The sequence below is a fragment of the Chelon labrosus genome (assembly GCF_963514085.1).
Source record: "Chelon labrosus genome assembly, chromosome: 7".
Lineage (NCBI taxonomy): Eukaryota > Metazoa > Chordata > Actinopteri > Mugiliformes > Mugilidae > Chelon > Chelon labrosus.
Window position 1 is genome coordinate 16,776,348 of NC_140343.1, and position 20,662 is coordinate 16,797,009.

General features: G+C 41.6%; 1 protein-coding gene across 1 annotated transcript in view; it reads left to right on the forward strand.

The window, feature by feature from the left end:
• Positions 1 to 20,662, forward strand: part of polrmt (polymerase (RNA) mitochondrial (DNA directed)) — a 46,674-nt gene that overhangs the window by 13,181 nt on the left and 12,831 nt on the right. The window contains exons 7-15 of the mRNA XM_084547568.1: positions 700 to 867; positions 1,306 to 1,476; positions 2,686 to 2,925; positions 5,540 to 6,325; positions 6,524 to 6,646; positions 8,314 to 8,436; positions 9,355 to 9,534; positions 10,630 to 10,716; positions 12,407 to 12,520. Of these exons, the coding sequence (XP_084403694.1) occupies positions 700 to 867; positions 1,306 to 1,476; positions 2,686 to 2,925; positions 5,540 to 6,325; positions 6,524 to 6,646; positions 8,314 to 8,436; positions 9,355 to 9,534; positions 10,630 to 10,716; positions 12,407 to 12,520 (1,992 nt within the window). The remainder of the gene's footprint in view (positions 1 to 699; positions 868 to 1,305; positions 1,477 to 2,685; positions 2,926 to 5,539; positions 6,326 to 6,523; positions 6,647 to 8,313; positions 8,437 to 9,354; positions 9,535 to 10,629; positions 10,717 to 12,406; positions 12,521 to 20,662) is intronic.

Below are 20,662 nucleotides of genomic sequence, written 5' to 3' on the forward strand. Positions count from 1 at the left end.
GATATATAAAAAAATCATTATGCAAATAAATATACACATACATTGATCTACAGAGGCCCCTCCCTTCAACCCATAGGACCCAAAGACCCCCATTAACTACATCCTGTTGCCAGACACCACAGGACACCCTCAGAAGACCCATGTACATTCTCTGATGAGTCACAACTGTTTTGGAGGCACAAACAATGTTACGCCTGATCTGTGTATAATATGACATGAACATTATAATAGCATAGATTTGCTGGTAGGTTATTGTATTCATAGTATCATAATAAGCTCCTGGTTCTAACTTCCTACTAGAGCAGTATCAATCTCCACAATACAGCAAATGAATGCTTAGAGTTTCCTACATTTCTACTGGGCCAAACACTGACAAAAGCAGAATCGTCTCTTTCTTTCTGTTTTAAATGAGTAAGTCAGTGGCCCAGTTTCATTGTCTCAGAAGGATAGCCTGTTTTCTTCCTTTCGTCTTGAGGTATCTGGACCAAACAAGCTTAACCATCAAATGAGATTCATGGTCATGTTGCTCAATGACTTCTGCCCAGAGAGGGGTGACCCTATTTCCTGCCTCCCAATCTAAATGGCCTATTTGGATCAGGCAGTATGTGATAAAGGGCTGTAGGATTGCTCATTTTATTTCGCTTTACGTGTTTTTTTTTCGCTCACTGTCATGAGATGGATGATGCCTTGTCCTTTCAGAGGCAGATACTGGCAGAGCAGCGGACACAATGGCAGAAGATCCTCCTCCAGGCTCTGAAGGAGAGCAAGATGATCCTGGCTAAAACGAACACCAAGGACTACAGACTTAACTTTTATCCGTATCTCTGTGTGCTCCAGGATAAGGAGTATGTGGACATCATGTTACAGGTAATACAAGCCACCTAACTCAGCCTACTGAGTCTAGGATATAACAAACACTTGTGTGCGATCGAATAAAGGGCATTTGATGGACAGCTGCTTTATTTTACTACACTATTACCAGAAAATGGGGTGGAGTGATGTCAGTGTTATCTCTCTGTTGTTTTCTCAACATTGTTGTTGTGTAGTTTGGGAAACCACAAATCACAATCAAGTGGCTGACAGTGACAGCAGCTGGAAGAGCTTTGGCAGCAAAGCAGAGCACGCTTTGATCAAATACATTTGACATTCATTATAATGAATTATTCTCACTATGGTTTTCCCCTCTGACATTTTTTTTTCTACTGGACTAAACCAGACATAACCCTCAAATACCCAATTGCTGCTTTTGTGTCCCACGTGCCTTTGTGCATTTGACCTTTTCAACTGTTCCCTTCCCTTGTCTAGAGTGTCGCCAACATGCCTGCTAGTGGAGAGTCGCTGAAGATTTTGGCCAGAGAGCTGGGCAACAGAGTCTATACCAAGTACTCTGTTAAACAGAAGCTCCAGAATCAGATGGTGGAAAAGTTGGGCAACATTTATAACGCATACGTAGACCTGCTGGCCAAAGATACCAAGGTAAAAAAATGACATCTTACTAATTGTATTTGGGTAATTTTACTGTAATCATGTTTCTAAGTTTCAAATATTTCATATTATATAGAAAAGAAGTGTTTTCAACTCCAAGCACTCCTCATAGGATGGCGTTATTGTGTCACTGTGGATTTTGTTTGTGACGTTTTTATCTTTCTTCCATTTTAACTTTAAAGTACAGTTGGTTTGAAATGATTAACATTTCAGTCGTTCATCTAATACAATTGCTTTCAGTAAGCTAGGACATTTACTATTGACTGAACAGGATGTCTGAACGCAGCAGTCAGATGCACAGCTCTCGATTTGAATATCTTCCATTTTTGTCTGGTGGCTGATTCTCTTTAATAGCACACCAACCAGATTGTGCTTCCTGTAAACCATACCGAATGACTGAGTTGTTTTGCTCTGAAGTCTAAAATGTTGTACCACGATGAAGTTTAGTATTTTGTAACTAACTGAGCTGTGAACTTTGTTTGCAACCTTGTTCTCCAGCTCATTGATATGCTTTTGCAATGAAGGACTGTGATAAAACCCTCCGAGGGTTCCAGCCAACTATCACTGACTCTGTGTTTTGATGGTTCCTCTACACTGGCTGAAATCGCTAATGTCATCAAGACTATAATGAGCCAGAGCTCATTACACTCCAGCAGTTAGTTAGACTACAGTCAGTTAAGGTGTTTGTTTCATGTAAGGTGTTTTAAGCAGCCTTTGTTGTTAAAATCATGCCAATTATAATGGTTCTCATTGTTTAGGCAGCGGCTAACATCCAAGTTCTCTGAGCATATATTAACATTTACATGCATCAATTCTGATTTAATATATACATATTTTTTTGCATGTTCTTTAAATAAATACAATTTCACTTTGCAGCCGTATTAAGTACAACAAACTTAACCCAATGTATGCCTATATGATTGACAGTTGAACAACTCTACAGTCCATTAAGAAAAAAAATACCTATCTTCAAGTTTGGTTCTGCTTAGACCAGCTTTATAAACTATACAACAGAAACCACTTGTCAGTTCTATGAAGAACTTCCATACAGCAAACATGTTTAGTCACTTTCTTTAGCATTAGGAGTATTATCGCACACTTAGCCACTACTTAATGGAGATGAGATTGTCAAAATATTAAATTAATGATACTCTATTTTAACTAAATGAAAACAACCTCCTTACATTCTTCTCCCTCCAGGTGTATGATGTCCTACCTAGGGAAGAATGGTGCAAGCTAGAGATGGAGCACAGTGCAGGACCCACGCTGCAAGGGGATGAGACAAGCTGGCCATACGTAGTAATTCTGGAGCTGGGCACATACATGGTGGATATGATGGTTAAGAACCTCAAAGTTAATACCGACATCCTGAACCCAGCCTACAACAAGAAGCTCATCCCGATCCTCTACCACATGTACACCTTTCGCAGCACCCGACAGGTACAGTGGCCGAGCAGGCTTTTCCAAGAGTTGGTCTGTTCCACAGGGATGTCACTGAAGCACATTGTTGGATAACCTGCAAAATCCTAAGAAATCCAGTGCAGATTCTCACCCACTCAGGAGCATGAACTCTGCTCCTCTAGGTTCTTTGGGTCCTTTGGCCTTTCTGATAAAACCGTTCAGAACCAGGTATCAGAGCATTTGAATACCTTTGAATATATTTCTGAGCGTTAACCCAGATCCTTTCAGCAGAGATTCATGTGGCGAAATGGTTTAGAGTTAAAGGGATTTCCTGGAAACTAACATTAAAAAGTAGTCAGAAAGATTCAAAACAGCTCAACCTGCCAAATGAAGTCAAGCAGCTACTTGTACAGCTGACATTTCCATTAAGAATAGAGAAGCAGCAAAGAAACTACCTTAAAACAGCTGACCTTCAATTTAAAAGAAACTTGCCACTGAAAGCCTGTTACCTTGAACACTTGAGCAGCATCCTATCCAGTGTGAAGCTCCGAAGAGTGTGATTTATAAAACCATTTCCGCCCAGTGTAAATTGGCAGAGGGAACAGTTGAGTAAGATGAATAGGTCCCTGCCTAATCCCTTTTTTAGTGTTCCCTTAATTGGCTCGCTGATTTACTGCCATGGGACCCTGCAGGAGGGAAAGGCTGCTGTGTCAAGAGAAAACGGCAGAAAGAGAGCGAGTTGAGGATTTCTGGTGCACTTTGACACTAAGGCATATACTGTAACAGAATTTCATTATTACTGGGTAATTTTTCTTTCTTTCTTTTCCTCATTCTACCTTATTTTCTTTTAATTTTCCCTTCCCCTTTATTCCCTCCATGGAGGTGAGCCCATCAGGGGAACATCCTAATGATTTTGCAGCACAGCATGAATGTCTGAGTCATTCGAGCAATGCTGAGGTGTTGCTGTTGTTTTTTTCCTGTCTTTATGTCCAGTCAGATACATTTCATGTGTTGAGTTAAAAATGGAGCACAGTGACTGTTTGTCATCAAAGCCCTGGTGTATGAACTTTTACACAGTTGGAGTTAAGAAAGACATTCCGCCAGATCACCTGCACTGAAGCTGAAGTACACCGATCAGGCATAACATTATGACATTATTGTGTTAGTTCCCCTTTTGCTGCCAAAACAGCCCTGAAATGTCGAGGCATGGGCTCGACTAGACCCGACGGTGTGCTGTGGGATCAGACACCAAGAAGTTAGCAGCAGATCCTTTAAGTCCTGTAAGTTTCGAAGTGAGGCCTCCATAGATTGGCTTCATTTGTCAGCACATCCCACAGATGCTCGATTGGATTGAGATCTTGGGAATTTGGAAGCCAAGTCAACACCTCAAACCCGTTGTTGTGCTCCTCAAACTATTCCTGAACCATTTTTGCTTCGTGGTGTGTTGATGAAAGAGGCCACAGCCATCAGGGAATACCGTTTCCATGAAAGGGAGTACATGGTCTGCAATAGTGCTCAGGGAGGTGGTACGTGTCAAAGTAATATCCACATGGATGGCAGGACCCAAGGTTTCCCAGTAGAACATTGCCCAAAGCATCACACTGCCTCTGCCGTGTTGCCTTTTTCCCATAGTGCATCCTGGTGCCATGTGGTCCCCAGTTTAGTGGCGCACACTCACCCGGCCATCCACGTGATGTAAAAGAAAACGTGATTGATCAGAGCAGGCCACCTTCGTCTATTGCGCCGTTGTCCAGTCCTGAAGTTCTTGAGCCCGTTGTTGCCACTTTCGGCAGTGGACAGGGGTCAGCATGGGAACCCTGTCTGTGGCTCTGCATCCCCATACGCAACAAACTCCGATGCACTGTGTATTTTGACACCTTTCTATCAGAACCAGCACTAACCTCTTCAGCAATCTTAGCTACAGTAGCTCGTCTGTGGGATTATATCCAGTCAGGCCAGCCTTCGCCCCCCATGTGCATCACTGAGCCTTGGCCACCCATGACCCTGTCCCCAGTTCACCACTGTTCCTTCCATGGGCCACTTTTAATAGATCCTGGCCACTGCAGAACAGGAACACCCCACAAGAGCTGCAGTTTTGGAGATGCTCTGACCCAGTTGTCTAGCCTTCACAGTTTCGTTTTTCCTGCTTCTAACTCATCATCTTTTAGGACAAAATGTTCACTTACTGCCTATTATATCCCGCACACTAGCATGCGATGAAGAGATAATCAGTGATATCCACTTCATCTTTCAGTGGTCATAATGTTGTGCATGATTGGTGTATGCAAGCAATATTTCAGTTGCAACGCTTTTTTAAGTGTATTTACAGTTACCTATACTTACCAGTTACCTGTACCTATACTGTATTAGTGACGAGCAGTTATATAATGGAGGCTCCGTAAGACATTAGATGTTCATTGTTTTTCAGGTCGGTTATGATTTAAACATGTCTGAATCTCTTGCTGATCTCCTGTTATTTATCAGAATTATTCTTGAATGAAATAAAATTAACTCTGTCTTGATTAAACCTAACCTAATTTTAACAATAAGCTGGTGCCATTTGTGTGGTTGTAATTGAAACATTAGTCTGCATGCATTAGAGCATCTGTTCTTTTAATGTTTCTAACTAGATTTCTCATGTATTACTCACCAGATTGGCTTCATCAAGCCGCACCCTATCCTGATTCAGATGCATCAGGAAGCCATGGAGACCAAGTTGACCTTTGACTCCTATGTGATACCAATGCTGTGCCCCCCTGTGCCCTGGACTTCAGTCAAGTTTGGATCCTACCTGCTCACACCGGCCAAGCTAATGCGCACATTAGACGGAGCCACCCAACATGAGGAGTTGTTGGAGAAATCTCAGAGCCTTCACGCAGTCTTTGACTCACTTAACCAGCTGGGCAACTGTGCTTGGAAGATCAACAAACCTCTGTTGGATATTATCATCTCCATCTTCAACGATCGTGGTAGCGATAAGCTAGACATACCTCCTCCTCTGTCTGAGGCTCCAAAAATACCCTTCCTCAATCCTCATGATCCCAATTACACAGCGAGTGAGAAGGCACACATAAAGAGAGAAGCGATTAGCGCAAAGAAAGAAAGGAGTGAGATGCACAGCTTGCGTATGGATGCTCTCTATAAACTGTCCATCGCCAACCACATGAGGGATGAGATCTTCTGGTTCCCTCACAACATGGACTTCAGGGGACGTACATACCCCTGTCCTCCTCACTTTAATCACCTTGGAAGTGATGTAACGCGGGCGATCCTTGTGTTTGCAGAGGGGAAGCCTCTTGGTCCCAAGGGCCTGGACTGGCTAAAGATCCACTTAGTCAATCTGACAGGGTTAAAGAAGAGGAGCTCACTACAAGGACGACTGGAGTATGCCGACACTATCATGGACGTCATACTGGATTCTGCTGACAACCCTTTAAACGTTAGTCAGTCTTTAGTTGTCTTTGCTGTTCATTGACTTCATTTCTGTTATGAAGAATACACAATTACATTTTTCCTTCAACTTATGCAATTACATTATGACTCTTTGAGAACAAAATAAAATAAAAAGAGAAAATATTTTTCAGGAAGTATTTATCTACGTGTGATAATGTGCCTTGTTCTTGTTTGTCTCAATCAGGGTACGAAGTGGTGGATGAATGCCGACGAGCCTTGGCAGGCTCTGGCCTGTTGCATGGAGATAGCCAACGCTGTGAGGTCGCCTGATCCTACCCAGTTCATCTCTCATTTTCCTGTTCACCAGGTACCGTAATACCCTTGAAGACAACACCAGTGGGGGCATCCCCATAGCTCACCTGGTTGAATGAGCGCCCCATAAACTGAGGCGGGTTACGTTACAGCCAGCCTAATATTTTTAAGGTGTTTGAAACGGAGATGAAAAACAAAATAACTTTGAACAGATTATCCATAGGTATTTACTGATTTGACAATATCACTGTCATAGTTCAGGTTTAGAGCTTTCTAAAAATAAGTCTTTATAGAGCTGTATTTGAGGGCATATCAAAGTTAACAAGCCAAGACCTCCTGAGCCATCTGGGACCGTTTTATGTTATCTGCTATAAACTTGTAGCCCTTATCTTACAGACCAGACGACATCTTGACATATCCTGCACTGAGATCTGACATTCAGGCCCCTGCTTTTTCTTACACAAACCAAAGAAACAGAAACATATAAATTGCTGCCATTGTTAGAGATATACTGCATTAGTAAAAGTCTCAACTGAGCAGCCTTCATCTTGTCAGGAATTCTTTGATTTACATCTTTAGGCGTTATGTGTGGCTTGTATTATTTCGTTGAGTAAAACCACACTTTGCACACCTCTGGCTTTTGTTCCTAATGTTGTCATAATGCGGTGAGAACGTCTCATTCATGTTGGAAAACACATTTTCAGCATTTTTTTTAAATGATTAAAGTTAGTTATACCAAACTTTATTGAATATTGCCACTGCAGATCACAGCAATAGAAATGTGTTAATGCAAATGGAAACAGTTTATTTGGCTCAATACTGCGAGTTTATTTCTAAAGAATAAGAGGAAACGAAAAGCATAAATATGCAACATAGCAGAATGTGACAGCACACGGCAGTATTTGTTCAGATGACTGCTTGACAGACAAAAATGTAGTGTAAGCAGTATCACTAGATGCATTTAGCATCTCCTCTCAGCAGATGTTTTGAACGAACAATACCTCCAAGCATTTCACTTAGTTCAGCAGCTTTGTACTTCAAATGAACTTCTGAGGGATTGTAGATCAAAATAAGCCTTTTGGCCAAAACTGGCACATTTATATCAGGTTAATGTAAATTAAAGTGAACGGCTTCTGAGAGATAAATAAAGAATTTGAACAAATGAAGGGAGTCCGTTTGTGTGAGCTCATAGTGGCGGTTGCAGAACTCTATCGTTCCTCTATAAAGCATCACGGCAAAAGCTGGAGCCTAGACGTATGGGCAGAGTGGAGAGATTTTCAGGTCAGACACCACATTCTAGTGGAAGTGAAATGAAAAAGACCAGAATTTGGTAAAATATACTCATTACACGGCAAATTTCTCTCATATAAAACATAATTTCTAATAGACAGTCTTTGAATGATAATTTAAATTCAGCATACATTCTCATTTTAAGTTCTGTATTAACTCTGTGGCTGTGAGAAGTGTCAAAATGCTGCTCTATGAACTGGGCCAATGTCTATGCGGTTCCTCCTGGCCTCTTTCCTTTTCCTTTTCTTTGTCTTTATTTTCATAGTAGTCCTTCTATTTATAATGAAGTCATCTATTCTTGGGGAGAAGAGTTTGCTCTTAACCCTTCTTCTTGTGCCGACCTCTCCCGCTTTATGCCGATCTTAGTAATTCCGTGTCTGTCTCCTCCACAGCACTGCTTTAATCATTTTTTCCACTCCACCTCTTCTGCAGGATGGCTCCTGTAATGGTCTCCAGCACTACGCTGCTCTAGGCAGAGATGTTATTGGTGCCAGATCAGTCAACCTCATGCCCTATGACGAGCCCCAGGATGTGTACAGCGGAGTAGCACAGCAGGTCAGTTGAGGGTTTTTTACACAACTGAATTGTAGTAGATTCTAGTTGCAAGGCACGTTGCATTTACTTATCTGTTAATATTCAGATGACTCTCTGGATCCCGTAGTGAGTGACGGCCTGAGAGTGTTGAGAACACATTTTCAGTTTAGGTCTTGCATTTAAAAGTGCTTAGTTTCTCGTGCTTTGCATCAAAGTGCAGAGCGAAGAGCTTCTCATATAGAGACTCAAAGGGCAAGTGTCGGTACAATGCTATCAAAGTATCCAGCTTGCTGTGAACCTGAATGCTTTTGTTCAGTAACATTTTGAAGCTAATTGTGATAGACTGACATTTCAGTAGATGAGGAGAGATCCAAGGAAAGTCTGTTCCAGGCCTTTCAAGGGCAGCGACTGTAACTACAAATTATATTAGGTAGTTGTTAGTGATTCCTTGGGCATTGCAGTTACTATTAGATGATATTGGGTTTGTGAAGTACCAACCTACCTGGATGAATAAATTGTATTTACTCACAATAAGTAACACTGGCAATAGGTATGTTATTTAGACTTCTTGTCTATTTTATGTGGAACCAATTTGATTATTTGGAGGCTTTGGAGTGTTAGCCACACAAAACTAGACATTTGATGACATCATCTTTGGTTTTAGTAGAAAGCAATCAACATTTTTTCTGTGTTTTCTGACATTTCAAAGAACAAAAAGATTCATTGTGACTTAAGAAAATAGTGGGCAGATAAACTGATAATTAACATGTCCATTGGTGATACTTGAAATATCCTAATAATGGTCATTCAGTCATTAGTCCAGATTATATTTAGCATGAATTTGTGGACAAACTTTAAAATGTCATCCCATAAGAGACATTTTTAAAACAGTTTTATGTAAATTGTGCCCTTACGTGCAGACATGTTCATGTGTTTCAGGTGGAAGAGTTCCGAAGCCGGGATGCAGCGAACGGCTTAAAGATCGCCCAGGTGCTGGAGGGCTTCATCAGCAGGAAGGTGGTGAAACAAACCGTGATGACTGTGGTGTACGGGGTCACGCGGTACGGGGGACGCCTCCAGATAGCGAAGAGACTGAAGGAGATTGATGAGTTCCCCCAGGTACGGCAGTGATGGAAGATGGCGATGAGTGAGGGGTTTCCCTCACACTGCTTTATTTGTAGTGTGTTATCAGCTTGATGTGAGAGAGTGGCCTCTTAGCGCTTGCTGTCCTCTGTCAGGGTCTGCTCCCACACCTTCTTCTCAGGCTATACATTCTTACATGTGCATTGACATCACTTGGTTGTAATGGAGGAGAATTTCTTCTCTACTGGGGTCTACCCTACTTTTGTCTTGTTGCTTCATTTAAAAGTATTTATCACACAGCGGAACCACGTCTCTGATATTAGTCTCCTCACATTTGAAGAGATTTCAGTAGCTATGACCTTGACCAATGGAGTCATACTACACTGTCTCTAAATGAGCTGCACGGAGCAAGAACTGATGCTTTTAATGTTTATTTTAGTCAAATGTATTCATGATCTCATTCCGGTGAAATAAAATATTGCGTTGTTATTTCAGGGAGCCTATGAAAGTATTCTGACAAAGAATATATTTGATATCCTGTGCTCAGCAGCCTGTGAATCTATTTTTAGTTCAAAATCACCGCACTCTGATTTGGCTGGACACAAATGGACGCACCCATTCTGTCTAATGACACCGTGGCAGGAGAATGGAAGTATTTAATCTTCTTTTACAGCACTGTAGCGCTTTTTTATCGGCCCCATAGCAATATAGTTCTTTACAATAGTTGGAGTTAATCTCATTGTCTGTATCGATGGGATCAGCATGATCCTGCTGTCAGAGTGTCTGCCATCTCACAGCCAGAGGATTGTGCTAAATTACTTCTGCATAATGTCCCTAATTCTTTAAACAGGGAATTAGTGGGAAGTGTAATTGTGACTGATTACACTGGGAATGGCTGTGGAAGATGAGGCAGCGCCTAGTGAGGGAGGAGATCATATCACTGTAATGATATGAGGAACATACAACTCAGTCTTACCATTTATAACACTATTAGCATTATACCATCAATCTCAAACAATAGCCTTAATAAAGACTGCTAATAATATATAGGTGCTGTTTTAATTTAGAAATGCAACGGAGCAAAACTGTGTGAATAAATACAAAAGCATAATAACGTGTTGGTTTTTCCAGGAGTTTGTATGGGAAGCATCCAGCTACCTGGTATGCCAGGTGTTCAGTGGGTTGAAGGAGATGTTTACAGGAACCAGAGAGATCCAGGTGAGTTAATTACCCTTTCTTAAACATGAATATTTATGCAAATGATCAGTTCTTGTAACAATACTGGTAACAGTAAATAGAAATATTGATTTGATTTGAAATACCTGTACACAGTTTGACTACAAAAAATTATGCATTTATAAAATTCACCTAGATATTCTAACCTTTCTCCGTGTTCATAATGATAATGTAACATATTTTTCCAAATAATTTCTTCCAAAGTTTCCCAATTTGATAAATACTTGAAGCAAATGTCAGTGAATACACTTTTACACACAATTAATTGCATTAACTGAGTAATTGGTGCACAGACAAACACATAATAATAAAGAGTAATGAATTAATAGATTTGTCTTGACAACAACTTATACTTATAATGAAATAGTATAATATAACTCTATTTTCCCTGTACTGAATACTAAATCACATCACCAAGTCTTTCCAGGAAACTTTTGAGGAAATCACCCACCTGTAAAATCATTCCTGACTACTGACCTACTAATGATGCGTTCGTGGTTTTACTTTTATTAATCACTAGTTTACTTCACTGTTGCCCCAGCACTGACACCCATTCATCACTCAGACTCCATTTATAGATTTAGGACGTGCACCTGGTAGGGGACTGTGCATTATCTCCACAGGCAGAGAGGAGTCTAGAGAGCTAATAGAACCACCACCCACTGCTGGTGTGTGTGTCTTCTGGGGAATGTGCAGGGACGGCCCGGTCTGAGATGAAAAATCCCCTTCCCATCGTACCTTAGTGCCGAGCTGATGGTCGTGTGTTTGTGTGTGTGTGTTAACCTGCTCCTTTTATATAGGTCAAATCCCCTCTCATTTCATGGAGAAGACTTCAAGTATGAGTGAGAGGGAATTAGCTGATCAATCCCGGTGCTGTCGTTACTGACCTCTCCGAGCTTCTCTGTACTTTCCATTCATTCTGTCAACGCTGCTATTCTCTTCAGTTTCCCTTCAAACTGCGCTCACCCTGTCTGTCCACTCCTCAGTCTTCCTCTACGCTCACATCAAGTCAGTCTGATGGCTGATCAAGAAATCTCTCTGGCTGTCTCGGTAGTTAAACTCTTGCTTCTGTTTCTTTCCTTTCATAATATCTTTTCATCGCTCTTGGGAATATAGGGAGGGAGGTGGTGATGAATGAAGCCGCTTTGGGTCAGACTGCGGCTTCAGGTGCTAGGACATATTTATCTTTCCCACAGCTCATTATGTGCGCGTATGTGTGTGGAGGCACTTGTGGGACATTAATAGGTCTTCCTTCTTGACACAAACTGTGCCAGACACTTACGCAAACAGCACTGTTGCAATTTTTAGAGTAAGCAACAGCTCCTCACCTGTTCCACTGCAACAATTGTTGGCAGCTCCTTGAATCAGAGCAGCGGAAGTAGAAGTTAAATGCATAGATCATCTGTTGATGATGTGGCTGTTGGAAGTTCCTATTTTCAGATTGTTCCTCTAAATGCACAAATGGGATCTTTATATTTCTAGCCTGTTTCTCAGAACTTGACTGCACTCTCATCTACAGATACAGACCAATAAGCATGGACACAAACATGCTCACAAAATAAATAGGCACTGTTAGGCACTGTTTGCACCTTTGATTCAGTCAGAACTGTAAATGCTTTCTGAGTATGCTCATCAACGTGTGTGCTCACTTAACATCATCCGTCTGTTGCAGGATTGGCTGACGGAGAGCGCCAGGCTCATCTCCAAGTCTGGCCACACTGTGGAGTGGGTGACACCCCTGGGTTTACCCATCATTCAGCCGTACCACCGCGCACGCAACCAAGTGGTAAGTCTCACCCTAAGACCTGTGTGGTAGAACTATCTCTCTAAGCGAGGGTATAATTTATATCTATTGCAGTTACACTGCGGAGCTTTCATGTTATTTTCATCAGAAGTCATGGTCAAGCTCACTTGTTATGTTGGTTCGCATAAAAATCTGTGTCCTACTCTTTCTTCTCTTCATTGTTATTTTGTTTTCATACGTATGACAAACAGCTGAGCTTTGCCAAATTTAGGCCTCCTTTCATAGCGACCAATGATAGAAACCTTGTTTCTGCTGGCCTATTTATTCCCTTTACAGTTATGTGCTGATGTTTGACACATCATTGTCTTTTTTGTTCTGATTCATATTTTTCCATGAGGTAGTGAAATGCTGTGGATCATCACTTTCACTATAATCCTCATGCCACAGATTCCACACATTATATTTCATTGAACTTTGATGGAATTTCTAATGAACCCGTTAATAAATCAGTGTAGCCGGTTAGCCGTAGGCAGAGAGAAGGCAAGTGCACACATGTGACCTGTTAATGCACAGTCACAGTATTTGGACAGATTCAATTTAAAATAAATGCTACAAATAGTTGATTTTAGCTTCATTATTATCCTTTTCACATGCATGGTCACAGCGTTACCCTCCATACGGATCTAAATGTCAAAGTAATCACGCACAGTTGCCCAAGAAACATTGAGTTGCAGACAGTTTGGTTCATTTTTAACCTTTTAAGTCTGCGCATTGTGTTCGTTGAAAGGGCTTTACCTCCCACACAGTTCTTTCTATATTAATGTAAACCTACATGAGATGCTCCACTTTAGTGTATTATCCATTATTGTATTTGAGACTGAATGTGTGCTAAAGCACAGAGCATCTTATAATAAGCTAGGAAAAAAAATGATCCTCTCTAAGGAATCCTACGAATTTTCAATTTTCAAATATCTGATCATTGTGGTTTGGCGAGGCTCAATAAGCATTTACTTGAATTAATTGCATTTCCATTATGCATAGACCAGAATGACTTTTCATGCTATTCTATCATCCACTTTTTAACAAATAGATAGTTGACAAGCACTCCTCTTAGCTCAGATTTGAATTTGATTAGATGCTCTCACTGTTTGCTGGGTGGGAAAGGTTTTCCAAGAAGCTCCGCGATTTCTAACCGGAAGGACAAGTGACTATTGCTTGTAGTTCTGTGATTCACTGTTAAGCTGTCAGTGCGTTTTTTTCTCCCAACAAAACATGAAAGAAGAGAGTTTGTGAGATTTACTGTTGGGTTTTCGATTTCTACTCTTTTAATTCCCTCTCCTCTTCTTCTTATCCCTTTGTCAGCCTTCTACCCACTGACAGTGACTCAGTAAAATGACTATTGTCTCAGTATTCTCTTATACAGGACACCCAAGCTATCATGGAGCTATAAGCACTGGCTGCTTCGTAGGAGTGTGTCACCGATGGTGTATTGTGATTGCTGTGAGTGGCCCAACTTTTAACGGAGCTCATCAGCATCACTTGAGTTGTCCGTCACCATGGCGACGCCAACAGTAAACATGTTTCCGAGATAACATGTCTGTGTAACAGCATGTGTGCAGATAACGCCGCTTTATGTGTGTTTGTGTGTACATAAAAAGAAAAAGGCTGCATGTGTTTAAAGCGTGCCTGATTATATGAAACGCACTTTGACCTCTGATATCATTAAGTCATTAATAAAGCAGCAGGTGGAGACAAGCACAGTCAGACAGCTAGCTTCCAGGTTGGTCAAGCATGCTACCTGCTCTTTTGGAATGACATCAAGCATGAGGTTGGCTTAGAGGGGGAGAGACACCTAGCAGATGCAAGAGAGCGAGGGTGACAGATGGTAGGTCCTCAGAGGATGCGTCTCTCTCTCTGTTAATGTAGTAGGGCGCCTCACTCTGATTTGATCTGCTTCCTTTGAATAACTAGCTGGGCCTTTTCCAAAGCCTAAATATGAGTGAATGAAGAGATAACTGTGTGCCTGAATGAGGTTTTAGCTCATGTTTCACAGATAACGTTCCTCATCCCCCGCAATAATTCCCTAATCCAGTTGCATCATTGTGCCACGAAAATGAAACTAACTTGCAGGAAGGTCACCTTTTCCCTGCATAGCTGGATTAAATTCAATCTCCCAGTCTCCTCTCTGCCTCTTAAATCCAAGGCCGCTGTGTTTTTGAGGGTCATTAGTAATTAGACTCCAGATAGAATGGGAAAAATGAAATGTGATGCACCGAGAGAAAACCAGTAAGTGGGGAGAAAGTGGCTACATTATCATCACATCAACTGCTGGTTGTTTCCAGTGCTCGTACAGAAATGAGATACAAACGCTGACCTGTGTGATCAAGGATTTTCCATGGCTGATAAGAGGTTAGGAAATTAGAGTAGGATGAAGTAGCTGAATGGAGTGTGAACATACATCAGGGAGGCTGCCTAACAGGATTGGAAGATACTAATCGGATCAGAGGTCACTCTGTCTCAGATTCCCCGTTTATTTTTTTATTCCCACTTCCAGACAGGCCTGCAGTCAAATCTCACTCTCAGTGGAGGGTGACACGAGGGAATAATCAGCTGGATTGGCTGGATTTGCCCGGATTTGTGAGTTTATAGCGTGACTAAAAGCTTATGATATAATGTCCTTTATGTGGAGAGAATCAGGTTACTTTAGGTTTTTGGTGGTAATTGATGATTTCCTGGGACAGTTGGGCTCTGTGGACAGTTTTCCTTTAAGTACAGTACAGAACAGTAAAGTACAGTAGTTGCTTATGGCCTGTAGCAATACAAAAATAGGGCATTGTTAAATAATTAAACCTAATGTGTTCTGAGCCCAGGATATTATTATACCTTTAAATAAAAGTTTGAAGAAATCCTCTTTCCAATCACGGATTGATTATGAGACAGTGGGTCCTCAGGCAAAGATACGTAATAAACCCCCACCTTCTTACATAAGGGCAAGACACATCCTCATTAGTGGTCATTTAGCATTCCTGTAAAGTCACCTATCTTTGTGGTGGTCTTGTGGATCTCTGTTATTTTTCACCTCTTATTTGTCGTTTTGCATCTGTGATATTTGGGTCTCTTTACAGTTGTTCAGTATACCTTTGTTATTTTTAATCTACCCATATTGCTAATATACAGATTTTTGACTCCTATTGTGCGATATTGGTGAACAGATAATATGATCAGTCTGTCCAGCTGACTTTTCCTTTGTATAGAAGCAGCGCAGTGGGTGAAAGTCGTAGAGGCCTGTTCGGTCAGAATCACTCAGCTTTTCATTTAAATTCAGGAGAACTAGGTACCTCTAAATGTCGAAGTGATGCCCTCCATGGCTCCGTTTGCTTTGGAACAGTGGAGAGCCGTTCCCGTGGGTAGCATGGTGTTTCGTTGATCTGGCAGAATCTTGTGGCATTTTGGGGTGAAATAATAAATGCAGTTTGAGTTTCAAGGACACCCCCGAGAGGCGGAAGAAAGAAAAGTCCGGAGGAAAGAAGCTCTGGATAAAGGTCAGGAAGTTTGGTGAAGCTCTGGGGTGCATGTGACACTGCAAGTCTGCAGCTGTCTTCATCTGTCTGCGGGGGGAGAATGGCAAAAGGAGAGGCACAGGTGACCCAGAACAGAGCAGAGTAAAGCAGAGTTTTAGTTATAACACACAACTGGTTCCTTTCAAAAAGATAAGACGTGTGATATTAACCATCATGGGATGAATGGGGAATCCCCCTCTAGCTTATATGTGATTGCTGATGACCGTGGTGTCCATGGCCATCTACACTACAACTCTGAGGTGATTTATGCTTCCTGAGTCTATTCCCCGCAGACACACCACAGGCCCAGCCAAGGTCTCATTCATTCCAGGGTTTCAGTCAGGTCTCATACACATATCATATACATATACAGTATACATTATATTAAACAAGGTTATAGTGGGCGGCCGTGACCTCATTTACAGCGTGACACTCCATAACTCACATCACAGGTAGCCTCCATTTCTTCCTCCCTCGCCGCATTTTACATCACAGCTTCTCCTTTCCCTCCCTCAAACATGTCCATTAGGAGAGTGGATGTTAAGAGGGGAAGGACAGATCCACCTACCTGTCCTCCTACAGTGATGATGGATGAGATAGCAGCCAGTGGAGAAAGTAATGGAGTTTTACCTAGCTACGCTTCTGTTCTGAACCCCTTATTTGATGTTTGCTGTAGTCAAAGAAATCAAAGAAAATGTCAGTCATCTGAAATTGTACCTCCTCTCCAACTTATCAATATGTAATGGCAGAGAAGAATCTGTTTTCTCTAGATTAATTAATTGATCTCTGCCTGGTTGTTATATTAGCCTCAATGAATTATAGATAAACTCTTCTGCTGGGAAACTATTGGACCCAGCAAGAAGGTTCTGGGTTCAAATCCACTGACCAACTGGGGCCTTTCTGTGTGGAGTTTGCATGATCTCCCTGGAATCATGCTTATTGTACTATACAACCCATGAGTTTTAAGCCAACTAAATACAGAGCGGACTTTGACATTGTACATGAATGCTAAGGAAGAATATCCACCTGTTAATAATTGTGGTTTAAAAAAAATGCAGCGTTGAATAAATATCACCATGCATGCAGTGACAGAACACAGAGTCTGTCTGCTTTCACTGGCATGAAGAATTACTTCAGGGGCAGGGTGGATAGGCTTTGGCACAGCTTAAACTTTGCATGAAGTGGCACTGACTTTGGTCTTTTCCAGTCACCAACAGCCAAAGACAACCTCATGATGTTGGCTGGGACTGGAGTTTGCATGTTCTGCCTGTGTCTGTGTGGGTTCTCTTTGGGTACTCTGGCTTACTCCCACCGTTCAAAGACATGCTCATTAGGTTAATTGGTAACTCTAAACCGGCCGTAGGTGTGAGTGTGAATGGTTGTCTGTCTCTCTGTGTTAGCCCTGCGATGGACTGGTGATATGTCCAGGGTGTACCCCACCTCTTTCCCAGTAACAGCTGGAATAGGCTCCAGTGACCCCCGCGACCCTCCAGAGGACAAGCGGTTACAGAAGATGAATGAATGGATTTGTGAGGATGTTACTTAGACATGTACCACCCACCTAGTCCAGACCAGGCACCCCCACCCCATAGCAATGACACTCCTTGATGGCAGCAGCCATCCCCAGCAGGATGCAGCCTGACACAGACACACACATAAAAACAGTTTAGCAACGACTCAAATAACATGAAGAACAGCACAAGGTGTTGACCTGGCCTCCAAATTCACTAGATCCCAAACTGATCAAGTATCTGTGGGATGATCCACAGAGGCCCCTCCCCTCAACCCATAGGACCCAAAGGCCCCCACTAACAACACTGTGTTGCCAGACACCGCAGGACACCCTCAGAAGGCCCATGTCCATTCTCTGATGAGTCACAACTGTTTTGGAGGCACAAGGGAGACCTACACAACATTAGGAAGGTGGTCATAATGTTATGACTGATTGGTTTAAATTACAGAGAAGTTAATATATTATACAGCTTTAGTATCAGCAAAGCAACCATTGTTGCTTCTAAAATGGTTTTTATCTTGGGCATACCTTAACATCTACTGAACAAATCTTTCCTGAAGACTACATGGATGATGTGGGTGTATTTGTCTTTAAAAGTATTTTATAAATCACCAAAACAAATGTGATTCTTGTTATTGAAAAGGTTTCTTTGTAAACAATAGAGATTCAGATTGAAGTGGTAAGATCATATAAAGAAACATAGATGTGCACTTCAACCACTGAATAATAGAGCAGTTATTATGGCACCCATGCTGATCGTTCACAGCTGTAAGCCTTGTGTTCAGTTAGACTCATCTGGATGTAATATCTGAAGCAAAGGTTCAATAACTCTCCATCAATATATCAGTGGACCAAGTCTCATCTGATGTCAATGTAAATGGTCTTGATGCCCCAGTTCCACCTTCTTGTCAATGCTGGCTTGGCTAAAATCTCTCGGATAAATCAGTGAAATTGCCCAGAGTAAGTCTGCTCAAGGGTGTGATTTTATTTAAATGTGTGTGAGAATACCCCCCCCCCCCCCACAAGTTATGTCCCTCCGTCTAAAACCTTTACAGCTCCCCATAGAGCTTAACACATAAAATGTTTGGCTTATTGCATTCCAGGAAGTCATTATAGACACATAATGAAGCTGAATGGGGAATGGTTGGAATTGCAGAGGGTTGTTCACTTCAAAGGTCCACTGTCCTCAGTGTTCATCCCACAGAGAGGCAAGCAAGATCAAATAAAAAAAAGCTGTGCATTAGCACCAAACTCAGGGTTATTTGAGGCTCCTAAGGAAGTGGTCATGCTGTGGAAAATAAATTTCAGTCTGTCAATGGTTATATAAAGCCAGTAACTGACGGGAGTTGATGCGTCCGTTTTCCTTCAGCCCTAGCAATTTCAGGACATGTAAATCTCACTGAAATTATCACCACTGAGCCATCATGCTGCTCAGTGTGGATTTATTGTAATTATTATTTGCCTTTTTGTGAAGCAATCCATGAATTTGACCTAAAAAGCAAGGAAATATATGCAAATTAGTCCTCGTGTGAGCTCACTAATTACTGGCAACAAACAAACAAACAAACTCAAACACATTTTCTGTTCATTTATATCATTGTAGGCTAATCTCATCTGAACAGCCATAAGGATGTGTAATGACAAGAAAAGCCCTTTGATTATTCACAGTTCACATGAACTCGACGTTTCAGCATCACAGCTCCATTCCATCGCTGCAAAAAAATAAAAAATGTGTTTAGGCAGAGTAACGGACAAATGGGTGCATTAGTGTAGACTCAGTGTAAGGTAAACACAATGCTGGAATGTGCTGAAATTGATGAGGAGTAGGCTGCCTGTTGTTTAACCGTGTCTCTTCCATGATAGTAGCTATTCGTTTGCGCCCAGGCACGGTTCCAAAGGTCGTGGAAATGTTGACCCAAAACACATGCTTGGCCCAGATTACTAGAAAGGTCCCTGGAGGCCCAGGAGATTAGAGTGCTAAGTCTTCTCTCTATAAGGAACAACTGTCAATAGAGGCTTTAGTTTTGTTCTTAGAGAGTGTGTCAGAAACCCCTGTGTTTACCTTCTCTATGTGTATATGATTTGCTTCCTTGCTGTGCTTCATTCATCTTTCCTTTTCCATTAATGGCCGGCTATTAGGCTTAAGTAGATAATCGTCTGTGGATAATTTGTCATCGTCAGACTCACAGAAATCAAAGCAGCTGAACTGGTTTCATTCTTATGTGTTGTAAAGATTACCTTACCCACAATGCACCCACACCTCTGACAGTTCAGTCAGTCAAGTATGCCATGCAAGTAGTGTTCAATGTAGCATCATGCACAGAAAAGGAGAATATAGCTTGCTCGTTTCTGTCTTGCCCTGTTCGATGCACAAACTTCCCAACACAAGCGATGTGTAAACAACATGTAATTAAATCTAATGGAAGTATGAATCATTATGACTGAGTGCCACCTGCTTTTAACAACACTGTAGTACTTCACCAGTTGCCTTCCAGTTTTTCTGTTTGTTTCTTGAAGACGTTTCCTTCTTCAATCTCTTACCTGTCAGTGGGTAAATTGTTACTACCTGCTGCTGTGTCCATGTGTGAACGTATATGTGTGAGGTGTCGTATAGATGCCCATCTAGATGTCTGACTGTGGGTAAGGTGAGAACAGGTGAAGTAGTTGAAATAGTATCTTTGTTCCCTTCATTGCTAGTGTGAGATAACGGTTTGGGTTCATTCTAAACTGGTAACATTTGGGATAAGTTGAGCAAAACAAAAAGGAGGAGGAGTGGGGCTTCGTAAAAAAACATATATCTCGACCTTACTGGCTATTGTTGTATTTGCACTTACTTACGTAGGATGAGGTCAGCGTTAAAAATTCACTGGTTCCCAGGTGACTGTTTTCCTGGAAATAAGGTCCCCATTTCATGGAAACTTTTCAGAAAGCAGTAAAGTGATCAAGGTGCATTGGCCGTAACGGGGATACCATGAAGTGCTCACACACACTTCTGTTTAACCCAAAGATGGACTGTTTATTCAAGACCAGCTCAGAGTATGAGTATTGCTTTCACACAGAACCAGTCCAATCCAGCGTACTTCAATCTGTTTTTTGTTTTTTTGCCAAGAT